Source organism: Musca autumnalis, unplaced genomic scaffold, assembly GCF_047663935.1.
Source record: "Musca autumnalis isolate F117 unplaced genomic scaffold, ASM4766393v1 scaffold_5, whole genome shotgun sequence".
In the NCBI taxonomy this organism is placed as follows: Eukaryota; Metazoa; Arthropoda; class Insecta; order Diptera; family Muscidae; genus Musca; species Musca autumnalis.
Window position 1 is genome coordinate 88,415,837 of NW_027412088.1, and position 22,355 is coordinate 88,438,191.

Consider the following 22,355-nt stretch of genomic DNA (forward strand, 5'->3'; position numbering starts at 1 on the left):
CTAATTCCAAGGAACTATTCCGGACAAGGAACTATTGTAACTATATCCGGCTCTTTCAATTATATAGTTCCTTTCGTTTATATAGTTCCAGCCGTGCATATAATTCCTTTCATTTATATAATTCATTTTCTCTCTTCGATCTTTCTCGTTCGATTCCTTCATCATTCAGATGCGCCACATTGTTAAATAAACGTAAATCACATCCTCGTTACATTGCTGCAATTTATTTATTTGTATGTCAATTAATCCAACAAAAGATGAAAACAAAAAGAAAGAGAAATATTCGTTAAACTACTTCACTCTCGGAACTATTTGGAATGAAGGAAAAAAAAGAACGAGGAACGAGAAAGATGCATTGAACTATAACAGTCTTGGAACGAAGGAAACCGAAAGAACGATGAAAGAGAAAGATTCATAGAACTATATCGCTCTCGGAACTATTTGGAACTATGGAACTATATTAAGGAACTAGTTCCTTTTGGCAAAAGGAACTAGAAAGATCGATCCGCTCCAGGAACTATATTGCCCAACTCTAAACGATTCAGATCCGAATGATTGAACTGGATAGTGAACTATGAACTAGATTACTGAACTAGTTCAGTTAAAAGAGCTGAACTATTAAACTAGATCTTTCAAATGAACTAGATTGTACAACTCTAATCTGTCGTTGACCAACAAAGAATTTATGATGGCCTAATTCAGAAGCGTAACCATCTGAATTTCATATATAGAAATACATAAACATACTGTTTTTTGAGAAAGTAACGGGTAAAACTGATAAAGGACAATGAAAACGTGACAATATCGATTTCTTGGATACGGGAAACGTACACATAATTTTCAGTGGAACATTTTTGTAGAAAATTTCATTTTGTTTTACTTGTTGAGTTCAAGAACAAAAAGGACATGGAAGGAACTGGGCTAGAAAAGCAGCATATTTGACAGAAAGGTTCCTCATTCCATTTAACTGAAAACACGTCATCTAAAAATGATGAAACAATATCTCCAAACAGAGATATAAAACTATTTCTCAATGATTGATGGGGTTTAATAAAAAAAATCATTATGTCATGACTCAGAAATTGCAGCTATGGGATCCTTTCATTCCGAAAAGGAATTTTCCTCCCCCAGATCTTGACATCCATTTGGTGTCACAGGGTATTCAGTAAGATTTCTCATAGAGACCACAATGTCTTTAATAGAAGACAAGGAATAGACCTTTGTGAGAAGACCAGTAAGACTTCTGACGAAAGAGGTTAAAGGTCCAATCTTAATTCGATTGTCATAGAACTTTATTTTGTTTGCAAAAATGTAACGAATCAATTGGATCAACAAAATAGGGATGAATAGACTACACTTCAAAGGATAGTAAATATCCTGTGAATTGTCCTTTAACTTAGTATAATGTATAATTTGCATATATATTTTCTTATACCTTTTAAAATAAATAATGATTTTTAAAAAAGTTCTTGTTCCAAATTTAATGTTATATTTCTATAACGTGAAAAAAATTTTGCAAGAAGTCGGAGTCGAGTTATTTTTTTCGACTCAGACTCCGACTCCAGCAAAATTGCTCGATTCCGACTCGTAGACTCCGACTCCGAAACCCTGGTTCAAACAGCTCTTTATGTATTTTTTTTTTTGTTATTTTATTTTTTATTTATTTATTTCGTCTATGGAATTCATTTCCACTTGTATCGGCTATTCTAGCCACTTGTATCGGCTATTCTAGCCACTTGTATCGGCTTGTGCTCGTCTACCAACCTATTGATCTCGAGCGCCAGTTCCCTTGCTAAGGGATCACCTGTTTTAGTAAATTGGAGATTATCACATTCCAAAGTTATTTCTGGAGTGTCTGTTGGCAAATTAGTTCTTATTTCGTTTATTCTACCAGCATCCAGTCAGCTGCAGAATTGAGGATATCTCTAAAACTCTCTAAGCAAAAAGTTTTTTTTCTAAAATTTGCGAAACTGCGAGAATCATTTTGGGTTTCGGGACAATCAGGGACTGGAAGAGTCGCTGTTGTAACCTCATATTTGCGTACTTTTTTCTACTTAATCTGGCACTGGATCTATCTCCAATTCTAGGAATGTTGATGCCTCGAAGGGTTTTAGCCATAAAGCTCCTGGGGTTAGTTGAGTAGGTTTGGCAGGGCAGTTAAAAAGCTGCAGTGTGATGTGCAGATCTTTGCCTCATGCTGGGCAGATGTTTTGCACAGTGTCATCAATCCTGGCCCTATAGGAATCTAGACGACTGCGCCATCCCGAGCATAGATGATCGCATTCACACGATAGTTGTATATGGCATATGTGACTGCATGTGTGTGAATGCTATTCGAACCTGCTTGATATCTGATCTAGGGATTCTCTCTTGTAAAGTTGGACCTCTCTTTCTAAATCATGAAGATCCGTGCTGACATGCCTGGGTGAGTCGGTATCCAAAATACTGTAGCAAATCATTGCGTCGCTATACTGGAAGAGTTTTTGCCTTCTCAGGTAGGCAAAGGCATGAGGAGGCAGGTTTAAATAATTTCCCATTGTGCTGCAATTATATTCGTAGACCACCCTTGGCGCCGCATAGCTTACCACAGCCCGACCTATCGCGTTATATATGGTCAAAAAGTTTTCTGTACCCCAGTACCTACATCTCAGCTTGTCGCAGATAGCTGTGGCATGTGTGGGCGACGTGAACTTGCTGTTGAATTTGACCCCTAGAATGTTTGGTTAGTTGGTGATTGGAATTATGCTGCCATCGACCATGACATTCAACTCAGGAATCATGAAGATCCCTCCTGACATGCCTGGGCGGGTCGTTTCTATTCAAAATACTGCAACGAGAGCATGCCATTGTGTTGCTGTACTGGACCACACTGACGCCTCATAGCATACCACAAACCTACCTATAGCTGCCGGATAGGGACTTGATGCCATTTTTTTCTACATTTCTGCTTGTCGCAGATAGCTGTGGCATGCACGGACGACATGAACATGCTATCGAAGGCGATCCTTAGGTCACATGGTCGGTATTTTGCTACCATCGAACATGACATTCAACGCATTGCTGACCTCCATGTGGTGAACAGAGTAACAGTAGCGGATGTTTGCATATTCCTCGCGAGATAGAGGTTAAACTGCTCCGGAGATATTACACTACCTTGGGGAACTCCCTGCTTCACTCTATGGAGTTTGCACTTCCCGAATTCCACGCACTACTGGCGTGCATGCATATAATGAATTATTTAACGTTTCAAACTTGACCAGAGGGTAGTCTGCTCGTTAAGCGAGCAGAAAAAGCGAGTAGTGCTTGGCAGTATCAAAGGTTTTGATAAGTCGAGTGTCATCAACACTGTCCTTTCGCATGGCCTGATATGGGTGAACCCTTGGCTAATATGTGTGGAATTGGCGTGCAGCGCTGTTGTCGTGCTATGCTGCTTTTAGAAGACATGCTGATGATCGGCAATTTGATAGCTATTACTGAAGCTGGGAGGATTAAAGCCTTAATGGTCTTTGCTTCGGGCGACAAAAGCGAAATCTGTTTGTACGATTCACCTTTGCAGACATCCGTGCCCGGCTTCAGTAGCAGGACCACCCTGCCAATTTTCCAGACTCCTGGCTAGCGACATGTTGAGAACTTTGGTGAGTTACTCAACTTCCGACTTATATATCTTTTTCAACATTACCATGGAGGTTCCATGTAGGTCCAACGCTTTGGATGATTTATCGTTTCTGATGGCATTCGCAAGGTTAGAAGAGATCTAATGCGACGTAGTATTCTTTGCTTCGTATTCTGAAACTCCAAGGGTGCACGACAAACTATCGATTAAAATTACCTGCGCACTTCTTCGGGTCAGTCAGCGTACGGAGGTATGGTCTAACCCAAACCTAGAGAAACGACGGGTTGCCGATGATGTATTTTGTCAGACCAGGTGACATGATGGTTACATCTGGCGAACTGTAATCTCCACTAATTCTGGTAGGGGCGTCCTCATCATCAGTCTGCTCAGCCAGCACCTCTCTTCATTGCCGAGGACCGAATGCCACAACTCATGATGAGCATTATACTCGGACCCTAAAGTACAGCTATTTATCGGCTAGATGTATATGTTAAGCAATTCTGCCCTTGCAGTTCCAGACCTGACTTCCATATACGGATCATTAAAGATAGACTCAAGCGAGATAGGTCTGTATTAAACAGGCTGGGGCAATAGATGTAAGCTGCTGTTGTTGAGCTTAGTTTCGTGCACCACCGCGACCATGTTATTCTACCGATTCATAAAATCCAATATTTCCTCGATCTTACCTCAGAGTCTATTGCGATTAAATTGCAAAAAGGATGCATTTTCTGGGATTGGAACAACAACGGCTGGTGTTAACTGCTGCTTGAGCGACTGCTGTTGGTGGACGTGCAAAAAGGATGCATTTTCTGGAATTGGAACAACAACGGCTAGTGTTAACTGCTGCTTATGCGACTGCTGTTGGAGGACGTGCGGGAGAGTCTCGTATTCTGATGAGGACGACGACGACTCACTGGGGCTGTGTTCACGCAGCATGTAGCAACATAGTCTCAGTCGTAGCCCCTCACATGGACGATGTGATGTGACGATGCACCGAATCCCGGCATGCGGATGCGGATGTGATAAACCGAACAAATCAATATTGCTCCTGGATGCTCCTTTTCTCCCGCACGGACCAAATGAATCCGGGGCAGGCACTTCGGTTAAGGGGATCCAAACGTAGAAAAACTATTCATATGCAAACATGTGTATACTGAGGCTGCAGCCGCTGGCCGGAACACGGCTGCTGTATGGTACTGGGTGAATCCGGTTTCGAAGAAGCAGTTGGTGATTGATTCCATTTCACTTCGTCTAATTCCGGGCTAGGTAATACAAAAACCGTTTACACCATATTGTAGAATCGAGTGGGCGATCCCCATGTTGTGAAGTCATGGTGTAGGTCAAAGTAAGCTTTCTTCTTAACTGCAGGATTCCCCCATCCAAACTAGTGATCGCAGCGATGAAAACAGAAGGAGGAGCTGACAATGTCACTGGTGAGTGGGACATAGGCCCGAAGAATCCAATTAACATTTAACCAAATGTATTAGAACGGAGCGTCGTTGAAATTGCCACAGCCATTCCAGCGCCTGAAGTTGCCGATAAAGTAGTCTAGGCCTCAGTTGAAATTACTAATCCCTTGAAACCAGGATCGTCGAAAGTAAAAAAAGGTCTGTTCATCGGCCATAGCCGATAAAACTAGCATTCCGAGGCAGAAGACTTTTGAAGAGGCCAAGCTGAGCTCAAAGACAACATCAACCAAATTAGGAGCGATGGTGGGTAGTTGCAATCAGCTTCCTCGAACGATTCACCTCTCTTGACTTCTCCAAAGAGAGGTTTTGCCATTACACAGAAAGAACAACCCTTAAAGGAGTTGAAGGCTAAAGGGATGAATAAACACTGGGAAAAATCAAGGATGCAGAAAGCTTAGAGGTCTGATTCAGCAACGGCCTCTGTACTTCGACATGAGGCCCCTGCCAAAACCAATCCTTCTTCATCAAGAACAGGGCGAAGAGAGTTAGGTCAATGGATGAACCACACCCCAAAGCCAAGAGACCCTACCCGAGTTAGGAATCCAAGCCCTACTCCAGATGCTAGGTTACCCCATGTATGCGAGATGAATACGTCTGTAAAATCCATACAGTTGTGTCCATTTTACCTCAATCTTCGAAAAATCCCAACTAATACGGAGAAAACTCCTAGTAAAACATCTATAAGCTTTATGATGTCCAGCACCTTCACAAGACCTGAAAAATGTATTATGTTTCTATACTGGCGACGGGATTCCGAAACCGATCTGGTAACTTTAATACAAAAATGTATTAAAGTATTTCTTATAGCTATACCTAACTCTCAGCGCGACGTACAAAAATTATTCAACAACCTCCACAACAACGCTCTCTGAGCGTCCGTATTACCCATATACGTTGAGTCCAAAATCACATTTAATACACAAAATCCGCGACCGAAACTTACTTAAATGTCTTCATTTGTAAAACAAATAATTTTCCTTTGCAATGAATCATGTTTTGTTGGGCTTTTGTTTTTAAAATACAAAACACACACACACACATATAAACAATAACGTTCTGTCAAAGTTAAATTTTTTCAACTTACAAAAAGTATACGCTCGACGTATTAAGAATACATGTGTTCTACTTTTATACGGACGTATATAGGTATGGACCTTAGGGCCCGGAAAGTAACCTACCTTAATACATCCATTCAAAATTATACTTGACTCCTTTAGAAATCAAATACGCCTCATTAAAACTGAATTTCTAAAACTTACCTCCCAAACGCATTCGATATGTTTATCGCCAACCCCCATTGAAACATACAAAGGCTCCCGATAGTTCTCTTTCAAATTATAGACATGGACATTGCCATCATAAAGACCAATGGCCACCAAAAAGGGATATTTTGGATGAATATCGCAGCACATAACTCCACTTTCGGTCATGACTGGAAACAAAAGAAACTCGGATTAGCATAAACTCAATTTTCAATATAAACACCCACTTATATAATCCGGATAAGAGGGATTCTTGACAGTAAATAAGCAAATCGAACCCTCACTGGGCTGTTTCATGAAATCGTCTGCAAAGATACAAACTCAATATCTCCAATTCGATAAAATCAAATACATTTCCCTTCCACTTACGTGATCCAAAACACACAGCAAACAAGTCATAGTAATGCGGATTAAACATAACATCAGTAACGCTCATCTTTTTTGTTCGCTCATATTGAAATTTCCACAGGGGTAGCAGGGTACCCTCACCATCACGAAATTCATCTGCCGGATCTTCCCAATAACGATAGTCGTGAGCAATATCCTTATAGATATTTTGATTAATCATTCGCTCCAAAATTTGCCAACATTTCAAATATTTTTTATTCAACTCTTCTGCCTGGGCTGCTTTCAATTCTTGTTTACTCATTTTCAGCTCATCCTTACGTTGTGCTTTCTTATCATCCTTTTTATCACGTTCCTTCTGTTGTCGCTCAAAATCTTCGGCATAACTATCATAGATGACCCATTGTAAGACATTTGCACCATACTGGGAGCGTGGTGGTGGTACGGTTTGGGTGTCAACATTCTGTGAATCATAAAAATTATATTTTGTTATGCTAAAGTCAAAAGAACATTTATTCCACTAACCCTGGTCGGATTTGTAAATGTCAACGCCGCCCGTTCGCAAAAATTAAACTGATTGATAAGTTTGCGTTTTTTACCACCAGTGGCTGCTGCTGGTGCCGCCTCAGCTGCCTCCTCAATCTTTTCACCCTCACCTTCTTCGGCTTCTCCTCCCTCTTCGGCAGCCTCTTCTTCGGCTTCTTCTTCCGCCTCGGCTTCTTCAGCACCTTCCTCACCTTCTTTAGCTTCCTGATCCTCACCTTCACCTCCTTCTGCGCCTTCCCCTTCGTCAGCTTTGGGTGGTGCTGCTTCAGCTTCCATCAATGAATAACGGGGTGCTGGCAAGGGATATCCTAAAATCAGAGAAAAAATGGCCGGAGACAGTTTAGGAGTATAAATTATTCGAAAATATCAACGTGGATGGACACATTATCCACGGATGACTTATACGGTTAGGTGGATAAATAATCCACTTTGGCGGATACATTATCTACGTTAGTGGATAAATTATCCATGTTGGCAAATAAATTACCCACGTTGGTGAATAAATTATCCACGTTGGCGGATAGATTATCCACGTTGTTGGACAAATTATCCACGTTGGGGAATAAATTATCCACGTTGTTGGACAAATTCTCCACGTTGGTTGATAAATTATCCAAGTTGGTGAATAAATTATCCACGTTTGTGGATAAATTATCCACGTTGTTGGACAAATTATCCACGTTGGTGGATAAATTATTCACGTTGGGGAATAAATTATCCACGTTGGTGAATAAATTATCCACGTTGTTGGACAAATTATCCACGTTGGTGGATAAATTATCCACGTTGGTGAATAAATTATTCACGTTGGGGAATAAATTATCCACGTTGGTGAATAAATTATCCACGTTGTTGGACAAATTAGACACGTTGGCGAATAAATTATCCACGGTGATGGATAAATTATCCGGTAGTGGATAAATTATCCACGTTGGTAAATAAATTATCCAAGTTGTTGGACAAATTATCCACGTTGGTGAATAAATTACCCACGTTAGTGAATAAATTATCCGCGTTGGTGAATAAATTATCCGCGTTGATGGATAAATTATACACATTGGTGGATAAATTATTTACGTTGGGGAATAAATTATCCACGTTGTTGGACAAATTATCCACGTTGGTGGATAAATTATCCACGTTGGTGGATAAATTATCCACGTTGGTAAATAAATTATCCAAGTTGTTGGACAAATTATCCACGTTGGGGAATAAATTATCCACGTTGGTGAATAAATTATTTACGTTGGGGAATAAATTATCCACGTTGGTGAATAAATTATACACGTTGTTGGACAAATTCTCCACATTGGTTGATAAATTATCCAAGTTGGTGAATAAATTATCCACGTTGGTGGATAAATTATCCACGTTGGTGGATAAATTATCCACGTTGTTGGACAAATTATCCACGTTGGTGGATAAATTATCCACGTTGTTGGACAAATTATCCACGTTGGTGGATAAATTATTCACGTTGGGGAATAAATTATCCACGTTGGTGAATAAATTATCCACGTTGTTGGACAAATTATCCACGTTGGTGGATAAATTATCCACGTTGGTGAATAAATTATTCATGTTGGGGAATAAATTATCCACGTTGGTGAATAAATTATCCACGTTGTTGGACAAATTAGACACGTTGGCGAATAAATTATCCACGGTGATGGATAAATTATCCGGTAGTGGATAAATTATCCACGTTGGTAAATAAATTATCCAAGTTGTTGGACAAATTATCCACGTTGGGGAATAAATTATCCACGTTGGTGAATAAATTATTCACGTTGGGGAATAAATTATCCACGTTGGTGAATAAATTATCCACGTTGTTGGACAAATTCTCCACATTGGTTGATAAATTATCCAAGTTGGTGAATAAATTATCCACGTTGGTGGATAAATTATCCACGTTGGTAGATAAATTATCCACGTTGGTGGATAAATTATCCACGTTGGTGGATAAATTATCCACGTTGGTGGATAAATTATCCACGTTGTTGGACAAATTATCCACGTTGGTGGATAAATTATTCACTTTGGGGAATAAATTATCCACGTTGGTGAATAAATTATACACATTGGTGGATAAATTATTTACGTTGGTGGACAAATTATCCACGTTGGTGGATAAATTATTTACGTTGCTGGACAAATTAGCCACGTTGGTGAATAAATTATCCACGGTGGTGGATAAATTATCCGGTAATGGATAAATTATCCACGGTGGTGGATATATTATTCACGTTGGGGAATAAATTATCCACGTTGGTGAATAAATTATCCACGTTGTTGGACAAATTGTCCACGTTGGTGGATAAATTATCCACGTTATTGGATAAATTATTTACGTTGGTGGACAAATTATCCACGTTTGTGGATAAATTATGCACGATGATGGATAAATTATCGACAGTTGTGAATAAACCATCCACGTTGGTGAATTAATTATCCAGGTTGGTGAATAAATTATCCACGTTGTTGGACAAATTATCCACGTTGGTGGATAAATTATCCACGTTGGTGGTTAAATTATCCACGTTGGTGAATAAATTATCCACGTTGGTCGATAAATTATCCACCTTGGTGGATACATTATTTACGTTGTTGGACAAATTATCCACTTTGGTGGATAAATTATCCACGTTGGTGAATAAATTACCCACGTTAGTGAATAAATTATCCGCGTTGGTGAATAAATTATCCGCCTTGGTGGATAAATTATCCACGTTGTTGGACAAATTATCCACGTTGGTGGATAAATTATTCACGTTGCAAAATAAATTATCCACGTTGGTGGATAAATTATCCACGTTGTTGGACAAATTATCCACGTTGGTGGATAAATTATTCACGTTGGGGAATAAATTATCCACGTTGGTGAATAAATTATACACGTTGTTGGACAAATTATCCACGTTGGTGGATAAATTATCCACGTTGGTGGATAAATTATCCACGTTGGTGAATAAATTATCCACGTTGGTCGATAAATTATCCACGTTGGTGGATAAATTATTTACGTTGTTGGACAAATTATCCACTTTGGTGGATAAATTATCCACGTTGTTGAATAAATTACCCACGTTAGTGAATAAATTATCCGCGTTGGTGAATAAATTATCCGCGTTGGTGGATAAATTATCCACGTTGTTGGACAAATTATCCACGTTGGTGGATAAATTATTCACGTTGGAGAATAAATTATCCACGTCGGTGGATAAATTATCCACGTTGGTGGATAAATTATACACATTGGTGGATAAATTATTTACGTTGGTGGACAAATTATCCACGTTGGTGGATAAATTATTTACGTTGCTGGACAAATTAGCCACGTTGGTGAATAAATTATCCACGGTGGTGGATAAATTATCCGGTAATGGATAAATTATCCACGGTGGTGGATAAATTATCCGGTAGTGGATAAATTATCCACGTTGGTGGATAAATTATCCACGTTGGTGGATAAATTATCCACGTTGGTGGATAAATTGTCCACGTTGGTGAATAAATTATCCACGTTGGTGGATAAATTATCCACGTTGGTGGATAAATTATTTACGTTGGTGGACAAATTATCCACGTTTGTGGATAAATTATCCACGTTGGTGTATAAATTATCCACGTTGGTGTATAAATTATGCACGATGATGGATAAATTATCCACAGTTGTGAATAAACCATCCACGTTGTGAATAAATTATCCACGTTGGTGAATAAATCATCCACGTTGGTAAATAAATTATCCACGTTGGTGAATCAATTATCCACGTTGGTGGAATTATTGTCCACTTTGGTGGTAAATTATCCAGTTAGGTTTGTAAATTATCTACATTGGGGCAAACTTTATCCATTATGATATCATTTGGGTAATTTATCTACTATCTGGTGAATATATACCGACGTTTGTGGATAAATTATCGATGTTGATGCTTTTATTCCACGTTGGTGATAACTTTTACACGTTTCTTAATAATTTACCAAGTTATCAAAGAAATTTATCGGCAGTTTATCCACTTTGATCTGCATGCATTAAACTCACCAATTTCACCACTCTCCTCCATTTGATATTTAGCCTCATCCGAATCTATGTGCAGAGAATTGCCATCGAACTTCAATAAAGTTACAGTATTTCCAGCCGGCGGCAATGGTACATAGGCCTCTTCCTTGAAACTATACACCACCAAATTGTGGACCACATTTGTATTGGTAGTTGTTAAAACTTTGGTTATTTCCTCCGACAATTCAGCTTCGGTTAACTCTAATTGGTTATCGGGTTTAACCAACTGGCGAGATTTCATCCAGGCATCCAAATCATCTGCATCTCCACCGCCAGCACCATCTGATGACGGCTTTGATTTTGCTACTGAGGCACGATTAAGCTAAGAAGTAAGATATATCATAAAATTATCACACAGAAGTAGGAAAGTTAGAAATGTTTAAAGATAAAAAAAATTGGTGCCAGAGAAAAAAATTGTGTGCATTTATTTTTAGACTCACCACAAGAAGCAGAAAAACACATAAATATAAATGTACCTAGCCTAAGCTATAGAACTACAGAGTTGTAAAAAACGTTTTTCTTCAAAAAATCGTAAAAAAACGTGTCATGCCACATGCAATTTTCTGATTTTATATTTGTTATTTTTACCTCGTCCTCATCGTCATTATCAATGACCACCGAACCTATTTTGTTTTCAAGTTCTATGGACTCAGTCTCAGTGTTTAAGACTGATTCAGAAGCCATGGAGTCTGTTTTATAGTTAACTATTTTTCTCTATCTAAATTAACTAAAAAAAATTATTTACAATAGAATTAAATAAAAAAATATTACATTAACAAACAGATTATGAAGCTAAGATTTTAGTTGTATTTACAGCATTTTTATTGAAGTTAAATAATATTTTATTTATGTTTACCCAGTATGGCCTTAAAAAATTACAATAACATTTTGCATATTACGAATTAAATCAAAAATCGTTTATCATATTGTAATCGTATTTTTATTGTATATATGTATTTTCTATCAAATTTTACATATGTAGATGGAAACAAAGATTTATGTGGTTTAGTGTTTCCGGTACCAATGACCTTCAATCCGTGGATTAAAGGTGTGTATCTAATCGTATGCATTTATTTCCCTAATCCGTCGAATAGCCTTTGGAAAATTTGGCAGATGCAGATTCGAATACATCTTCCACAACCAAAACTATATCTTGATTCCAACAGACAGACGAGCATCGTTGTATCGGATTAGAATCTTATCAAAGACGTATAGAAATAAAGACTTGAACAAATGCATTTTCCAAAAACATATGATAATAGTTCCAAAAACATATGATATTAGCAATGTCAATCGCTTTTGATTTATATTTGTCGCCATAGAAAACATAAACGTCGTGTTTTGCGGCTAAAATTTTTTTCTTTACTTTTATTTGTTTTTAATTTAATAAAAAGGTGAATGCCGTCAAATTTGAGTTTATATTTGTTTCTTGTCACTATTCCAATGAATAACAGTTTTCGTTTAACAGAATGTTGTTATGATATCGTAAGAACAGTTTATTTTTCACAATTGACTTTTCCCATCTTAGAATATTTACATCTTTGATACACTTTACTTAGCTAAATTGTTTCTGTACTCTCTCTCCCTCTCTCATTCATTTTGAATATTCAATTATGCTTTTACATTGCGACGTCATTGTAACCCCTCTTACTTCCCCGTATTTATTACCGCTGGCGCATTGATGCGTTGCTTACATTTATTCGTCTGTTTGTATACGAGTATGTGTGTATGTGCATCTGGATCTCGTTTGAACATTTGAGAATCTCCCTGCTGCACACTGGTCGAAACCACTGATCTAGCGGCGCGAAAGTCAAAAAATCGAACTATAACATTGCGAAATATTTTCCATTGTATCGATTACAGACACTTTGCAGACAAAGATTTTGTTTTTTCATTTTTGTTGTTGTAAATATTTACTCAGTTATTCACTATCAAATACAAGAGTTTTTGTTGCTTCAGATTTTAAAAAATTGTAGCAAAAAAATTAACTTCATATTTGTTTAAATGTTAAATAAATTCGTAATGAAACTGGGCACGATCTTGAGAAATGGTTGCAAGGAGGAGTTCTACACCCGGAGACACCATAATACCACGTCAAATGTGCACCTATGTCCATAATTTTTGGTGGAAATATTTTGTGACCACTAGGAACCCTAAGTACCAAATTACTGCTAATTTGCTACGAAATTGTGGCTTATATCCTCAAAATAGCGAAAACCGGAAGATACCGTTATATGGGGGCTATACTAAAACATTAGCCGATATTGTTCATATTTGGCCCATTATTACCCACAGGTACAAGTTGAGTTTGTACAACGTTTCAGTGACGTATCTCCATTCGTTTGCAAGTTATTATTTTCGCGCCGCTAGATCAGTGCTTTCGACCACCGTGCGCTGGTGCATTGATGCGTTGCTTACATTTATTCGTCTGTTTGTATACGAGTATGTGTGTATGTGCATCTGGATCTCGTTTGAACATTGGAGAACCTCCCAAAGGAAGGGTACTGGTACATCTATACATACGCATAAATACGAGTGGGTGGTAGTTCAGTTGTAAATCTATTCGCGAACTAAGTCGTCAGTGTAATCTAAAGAGTAAAGAAGTAACCTGAATAGAGTAAAGCTATGTGCTTTCTAGTTACTAGAGATAAGCTGTGTGCTAGTAGAGAGATAAAGAACGAACCCTCGTTTTATTAGATACAAATCGTATCGAGGAATAAAACAACGTCTTCACGGGATTAAGTCAAACTCTAATACCGTAACAGTACATATATGGTAAAAACTAAATTTCCTTTACAGTTCCATTTGAAAAAAATTAAAACATTTTTTGCGGGCACATCTACAATTTTTGGTATAGAGGTTAAGGAAAAAAATCTGGTTTCAAATCTGCTCGCATTCACAAAATTTGCCGATGAGTGCAAAAGTTATAGCGGTTTTTATTCTCTTATAAAGAAAAGATATTTTAAAATTACTTATTTGTTATATTGAGAAAATGTATGCATATATCAATAACGGCATTTGATATCCATCCGTAGATCCACCATAATTTCTAAAATTTGTTTTTATTTTCGCGGAAAATCAAAAAATTAAAAAAATCTGGGAGCAAATTATACGTCATACCTCTATAAATTAAAAATTCGTACACAATCTAAACAACGCGTAAAAATATGAAACCAAAATTATAAACATTGGCTTTATAAATTGCATATTATAGCAACAACAAAAGAGAATAAACTTGTTAAAATATTATTCCAAATATACTTTTTGGTTCGATTAATAAAATTAGAAAAAAAAATATTTGGGAAAGCTCCAACTATTTCGCTGAAATCCGATGCAATAAATAATTTATACTGCTATAACTTAATCAAGGAATATGGTTTACCATCGCGAAAGCTCAACTGCTGACTGTGATAACTTATAAGGATAGGAAATTAAGAGTAATATTGAAATTACAATCATTCAATAAATATGAAAATTAAAAAGCCTGTTATTCACGAATTGATTAAAGTCGCTTGATGCGCAACCTATTTTCGACACAGCAAATCAATCTCTTTCAATATCTATGCATATTTCGATATTTCACTCAGCTGCCAAGTGTGCCGCTTACATCAAATATATTCTTCAAGAACCGCGGATGTGCCTCCACATTATTTTTACGTAGAAAACTCATATTACTCGCGTATCTCTGTAATTTATGACACGCGTTTACGCAAATATTATAATCACGTATAAAGGATTCCATTTATGTAATTTTTGTTAAAGAAAATCTGCGTACTTAGATTTGCCAAAATATATTTTTTCTGATTTTTGTATTTCCAAGGTATATATTCGCGGTTTTAGTGAATGGATTCGAAGGGCTCGTTATATCCGTCGCGTAGAAAAACTAAATTCACGAGGGGTTCAAAGGAAATTTAATGACACTTGCAAATTTAACACCTAAAAAATATTTTTTTAAGAAAATTCACGCATCAAATCCAATTTCTAGGATGCTCTACGGATGCTTGTTGTGCGTCCAGATTATTAAATAAAGTCAAAAACCCGGAAATTCCGGCTTCAAAATGTCAGCATCAATTTTAGGTGGATGCAGTGGATATATCGAAAAATGATACACTAGTATCATGTTGCCCATGGAGTATTCTGCGGTTCTTTCTTTGAGCATAGGTCTATAAAACCTAAGGTTAAGCCAGAAATCGGAAGAGAACATAAAAAACTTGTTGGCTTCAAGCCATTTTTACCCATTTTTCTACATTGATGCCAACAACAACACAGCTTCCACGAAAATTAATTTGTATGGTCGATATTATGGGATCCATCCTAAAACACTTCATTCTAAAGAATTTCAGCCATAATATGTGGAATATGGAATATTCTGAATGGGTGAAACTCGGATTCATCGATAGTAAAACATTTTTGGTTTTTGCCATATACACTTTCATGCGGGCAAAACGTGCCTCATCGAAATAAAGGTTTTAGAGCCCTAGTATGTTTGGACGAAATCCGTTTCAGACAATTTGGATCAACCGATTCGGTCTAAAATTTGGCTTCCGTAATATTTTGACCAAACTTAGTTTAAGTTCGAAGATTTGTTATATGGGTCCACTCATTCCGGTACCTCTCCCACAAAAGTCCGAAAATGTTCGGAAAATTTTAAACGGGGTAAACGATTTGGTCCATACTTTGCACATCGTGAAATTTCTACCAGCCTTAAATGACGTTCCAATATGACTCAATTACTCCAATCCTTCGGGTACGCCCCACACAAAATTTTGGAAAAGTTCAGTTTAGGACCTTCTCGCGGATCACTTTGATTTTTGTTGTAGCAACTTGTATTTACTGTCCCCTATACGACGGTACAAGTTTCATCAGGGGCAAGTCCATACTTCCTGAGAAAATAGCCTGAAGGGTGCAAAAAACCCCAATGACACCGTGTGTAGTGGTTGAAGCGGAAGATAACTCTCGAACGAATCTGCTGATTCAGTCCAAAATTTGGCCTTCGTAATATTTTGTCCAAACCTAGTTTTCGAAGATGGGCCATATCGGTCCACTCCTTCGGTTATCTCTCCCACAAAAGTTCAAAATTTTTCTGTAAAATGGTGTAAACGATAACTGTCGAAGGGAGCAATCGATTTGGCCCAAACTTTGCTCATCGTATTATTCCTTATTCTTTCGGGTTCGAATACATACTATATTGGTCCACTCCTTCTGGTACCTCCCACACAAAATTAGGATAGAGTGAAGTTTAAGAGCTCATCTCGGATAGTTCTGAAATTTTTTCAGTGAGTTTTCCTTGCGGCTACCATTATGACGGTACAATTATTTTCTTGCGCAAGTCCATACTTCCTGAGATATTGGCCTAATAGATCTAGGAAACCCTGACGGCACCAACCAAAATGGCAAATCCGCGAATAGTCTTCGCAGGGAGTTTCTGATAGATGCAGACTGTACACATCGTATTATTTCATCCACTCCTTCGGGTACCTCCCACACAAAATTCAGAAAAAGTGAAGTTTAAGTGCTCCTCAGATAGTTTTGAAAATTCCGGTAAAGTTTTCGGTAAGATTTCCTTGCTGCTCTCTTTACGACGGTACAATTTTTTTTTTCGCGCAAGTCCATACTTCCTGATATATTGGCCTAAAAGCTCCAAGAAACCCTGACGGCAGCAACAAAAATGGCAAATCCGCAAGAGCTTCTGATTGGTGCAGACTTTGCACATCGTATTATTTCATCCAGTCATGTATCAGGTCGGAATATAGACTAGATCGGTCGGAATATAGACTATATACCTCCCACACAAAATTCGGATAAAGTGAAGTTTAAGAGCTCCTCTCGCATCGTTTTGATTCTTTTTTCAGTTTTTCAGTTGTTCGAGCGGCCTCATTTACAACGGTACATTTTTTTCTGGAATAAGTCATAATTCCTAAGATAACGGCTTAAAAGCTCCAAAACCCTGTCGGCACATACTAAAATGGCTATTGTGCAAGATAACGCTAAAACTTTTTGAAAAATTTCTTTCAAACTGAGTTTAAGGTAATTAAATATTTCGAGTCCTTTATGAAGATGTTTGGTTACTAAAAATGTTTGGTATATGTCAATGATTTGGTATAGTCCCACATTACGGTACCTACATATTTTAAAGCAAACTCGAGATACAAAATCAATATATTTTATATACGGCATAAGTATTGTATTTGGTTTGGTTTGGTTGTTTTTTGGTCAGGGGCTGAGGGTATATCGCCGTCAGCACAGCTGACTGATACTTTCTTACTTGTTTTTTAGCTAATTTTTTTACTAAACTACCAGTTACTGACACTTGAGTTTCCCATCGGTTACAAAGTTTCTCCACCAAACATTGTCAACATATGTCCATGTTTTGGTATAGCCCCCATAAAACGGTACGTCCTCCCAATTGTCGGTATTGTGATTATTTTAGCTACTTTCTTTAATCAAAATACCTGTGATTTGACGTTTGAGATTCCCAGTGATCACAACACCTCTACACTAAGTTTTACATCCCGGTTCACGATGTAATTTGAAATTTCAAGTTTCCAGTGGTCACAAAACTACTCCACCAAAAATTGTGAAAAGAAGCTCATGTCTTGGTATAGCCCCCATATAACGGTATCTCCCAATTTTCGTTATTTTGAGGATTTTTTTGAAGACATTTTTAGATAAATTTTCTGACATAATTTAGGCATTTGGCATATCCATGTTCATGAAATATCTCCAACTAAAATTGTGGACTAGGATTATGACTTTTTGGCATTTTTCACAAAAATAATTTCCTGTAGTGAGAATGAATGAACTTTTGTATTATAAAACAAGTGAGAAAAGGCTATAGTCGGTACAGGGCCGACTATGTGATACCCTACACCCTCCCTCTGTGCATAATATTTTCACTTTCTTTTCACGAAAGTTTCGACTATGTGATACCCTACACCACTCCCTCTGTGCATAATATTTTCACTTGAAAACATTTCTTTTAGGGAGATACGAAAGTTTTCACCTATCTGGCTTTTATACCAAATGACTTAATGCGAACTGAACCAAAATAATTAATATTTAATTTTATATTTGACTACTATCGACATCACCGACATCAATATGCTTCTATCTCTGTGAGAAAATTTCGTGATGATCCTATCAAAATTCCGACCTGTAGTGTGATTGCAGAAAAAGTGGAAAAAAGGGATGCATTACCGACTATTGCGATATCTCTATTATTTGACCACCTACGCCAACCTACTTTGCATAATTTTAAAGATGGGATTTTCTACTTTCTTAGTCAGGTTTTGCTTTAAAAAGGTCCCCAACCAAAAGTGTGATATCCGTCATTATTATTAAAATCGCAAAAATGAAAAGTTGGGTTCTATTAACGACTATTGCGATACCTTCGTTGTTTGACCACCTACGACAACCTTCGTTACATGGTTGTAAAGGTGATATTTTCTACTTTCATCGCCAGGTTTTGCTTTTTATATACCCTTATAGACGCTGAGATATTTGCTTTGGAATAAAATGTAGACTTTTTCTCCAAATAACTTTTTTGTCATTCCGACCCCTAATTATTATCTGACCGTCACCAAAATCAATAAGCTTCTTCCCCTCCGGGACCCACATCAACACCCAAAATTTCGTGACGATCTGATCAAAATTGCGAAATCGCGTGATTACAAGGTTTAGATGGACTCAGCTCGTCGAGACATTCAAAATTATTTCCTGTTGCACGAAAGAATGACCTTTTGCTAATTAATAACTGAAATAGTTCTTATTCCATTTAAATTTTGAAGTAAATCTTGAATTATTTGCTTACAATTGGTCTGTTCCAGAACTGCAAGAGTCTACTAATTTTTACTATTTTTTCCGATAACATAAATAACAAAAATTGTCAAAAGTTTTGATAAATAAAAACTTTAAAAGCTTTTTGTGCGGAAACTTTTTTTATCGAATCACTTTATGATTAAGATTTTATTTAATCTTAGATAAAAACTAATCAAAATACCATACAGGGATAAAAAAGTCATAACCCTATTGTGGACACGAAAGAAAACTAATTATGCCATTTTAGTTCAGAATATTTTATGGTGGAGGGCAACGATTTTTTTCTTGTTTAATTTACAAAAGTTTTTTTCTGTAAAGAACCAAAACACAAGGTGTATGGACAACATAGACAGTTTTTGTAGTAGGGATTTTCTTTCCAATGACAATCCTAAAAACTTGAAATGGCCAAAAATTAGGAGGAAGCGTTAAAATATCTCCATCACCAAAGCTACAGAGTTTTGGCCAACATTGAATCACGGCGAGACGTGTGCTTAGAAAATGCGAAATGTTTAGAAAATGTTTCCAGTACTTTGTTGAGGAGTCTATAATCATCACGAAAAGGGTAATATAATAGGCCGGGCACTGGATACCACAGCTTGACATCTTTTCCAAAATTAACTACATTGGAATTATTGACCATTTCTTATCACATTGCACGACACGAAAATGTCAAACATGTTATATGAATCCAAACTATTCAAAAACAAATTTTTAATTAATCCATTTATTTACCACTTCTTCGTCGTCCATTATGATTTTTGTCTTATTTTAATCCGTTACAACACACTGTTAATCCAGTCACAATTCACTCAATAAAAATAAACGAACACCGAATTGATTTTTTTCGTATTTTAATCAAATGCAATAAATTAGATATTTTTAGCACTTAATTTCAATTCGTGAAGGTTAGAATATAACAAAGAACCAATGGAGGAACCATACTGGGTAATAACCAATAAAAAGGAGAACATCCTTCTTTTTTCACATGTTATTTTAATAACAAAACAAACACAAAGTTACCATAGTCTAATTAATCAAATATTTACAAAGTTTAATATTAAACCAAATATATGTATGTAAATGTATGTATGTGTGTGTGTTAAATGTTTGATTTAATGCATAAAAGTATCATCTACAATAAGGGTGGATGTGTGTGTTTTTGGTGTATAATTTGCTTATGCTAATAGTTTTGTTTAATTTATTTTAATCCACTTGACTAATAGTTATGTTATTTTATTATAATACTCCTTCCTCTACAGGATAACAGGGTTATAATGAACTGTTTTTATATGGGTTTTCCAAGTAATATAATTTCGTATCACATGGATATGTTTACTGTATATAATATAACACCAATTAATGCAATATCCCAAGTTCATTATAACCATGTTCGACTGTACTTATGTTTGCCTTTGTTTTTGTGTCATTAATTATTATGTATTTTGTTATTAGTTTGTTCTTGTTTTTTATACCACAACAGCTTTATTTGCAATTTTCCACATTTTTTTTCTCTCTAAGACGTCTTCAATTTTATTGCAGTGTTATTTTCTTCCGAATTCCAATTCAAGTTATTTGACTCTTCCGTACCAAGAGTAACTAACATGATATGATGAAAATGAAACCTGGTTCACCTTTGCCTGAACGCTGCAAAGTTAGCAAACATTCTAAAGTTTCAGTTGGGTTGTTATGATTTTATTATTGTTTTTGTTATTTTATTTTGTTGTTTTTTCTATTTGGAATTGTGCACCTTTCCACTAAAAATAAATGTACAGTGGTGCTATAGAATGTTGTTGAGGAATATTTTCAAATTCTAGGGATTTGTATATTAGGGTAATTAGTTTTTTACTACCTATCATCCCTGTATCATATTTTGATGAGTTTTTACCTAAAGATTAGATTAAATCATAAATATAAAGTGATTCGATAAAAAAGCACAATGTCATTTGAAAATTTTCTATATGAGGTTTTTTGACAAACTTTTGAAGTCGCTATAGGCAGATTTATTTATTTATTTATTGACATGTTCTTAAATTTATATTTAGGAACTTAGTCACAAATAGATTTTACAAAAGTTTATAAGCAGATATATAACTGAAAATAAGCGCTGCAGCCACACGACATAACCAAGATGACATAACCTTTCGTTTCTCAATTTTTAATTTTATTTCATATATCATATCAATTAAAAGTGGTATGTGCGGGACCGTTTTCAATATAAATATTTTTTGAGATTTTTTTCATTTCTTAGTATTTTTCCACCTTTTTATACCCTCAGCCTTTAGGCTAAAGAGGGTATATACACTTTGATACGATGAAAATCTGCCTCATCGAAATAATGGTTTTAGACCCCAAATATGTTTGAACGAAATGTGTTTCAGACAATTTGGAGTCGATCTAGCCATGTCCGTCCGTCTGTCTGTCTGTCCTGCTGGCTGGAGCGCACGATAACTCTCGAACGGATGAACCGATTCTGTTCAAATGTTGGCTTTCGTAATATTTTTCCAAAGCTTAGTTTAAGTTCGAAGATGAGCTACATCGGTCCACTCCTTCCGATACCTCCACCACAAAAGTTCGAAAATGTTCGAAAAGTTTGTGCGCACGATAACTCTTGAAGGGAGTGACGGATTTGGTCCCTATATTGTATAGCGTAAACTTTCTACCAGAGTAATATGAGGTTCAAATATGGACTCAATCGGTCCACCCCTTCGGGTACCTCCCACACAAAATTTGGGAAAAGTTCAATTTAGGACTTGCTCTCGAATCGCTTTGATTTTTGTTGTAGCAACTTGTATTCACTGCGCTCCATACGACGGTACAAGTTTCATCAGGGGCAAGCCCACACTTCCTGAGAAACTAGCCTTAAAGGCCTATGACACCGTGTGAAGTGGTTGGAGCGCAAGATAACTTTCGAACGGATCTACTGAGTCGGTCCAAAATGTGGCCTTCGTAATATTTTGTGCCAACTTAGTTTAAGTTCGAAGATAAGTCATATCGGTCCACACCTTCATGTACCTCCCCCAAAAAAGTTCAAAAATGTTCGGAAAAATTGTGCGCATGAAAACTCTGGATGGGAATGAGCGATTTGGTCCATACTTTACACATCCTAATATATTTACCAGATATAGAGCAGGTTCGAATATGGACTATATTTGTTTTGTTCAGTCCTTTGGGTACCTCCCATACAAAATTTTGGATAAATTCACTTTAAGACCTGTTCTCGAATCTCTTTGATTTTT

General features: G+C 36.8%; 1 protein-coding gene across 3 annotated transcripts in view; it reads right to left on the minus strand.

Moving 5' to 3' along the window:
* The window catches only part of LOC141405863 (dynein axonemal intermediate chain 1), a 50,135-nt gene that overhangs the window by 6,417 nt on the left and 21,363 nt on the right, over nt 1-22,355 (minus strand). The window contains exons 1-7 of one of the 3 annotated variants that reach the window (XM_073990679.1): nt 20,592-20,701; nt 11,890-12,028; nt 11,284-11,623; nt 7,215-7,543; nt 6,714-7,152; nt 6,572-6,649; nt 6,342-6,514 (exon numbers count right to left, since the gene is read on the minus strand). In XM_073990679.1, coding sequence (XP_073846780.1) covers nt 6,342-6,514; nt 6,572-6,649; nt 6,714-7,152; nt 7,215-7,543; nt 11,284-11,623; nt 11,890-11,985 — 1,455 coding nt within the window. In that variant the 5' untranslated portion in view covers nt 11,986-12,028; nt 20,592-20,701. Of the gene's footprint in view, nt 1-6,341; nt 6,515-6,571; nt 6,650-6,713; nt 7,153-7,214; nt 7,544-11,283; nt 11,624-11,889; nt 12,029-20,591; nt 20,786-22,355 lie in introns of those variants that run through there. The other 2 variants (XM_073990680.1, XM_073990678.1) reach the window with 2 other exon arrangements.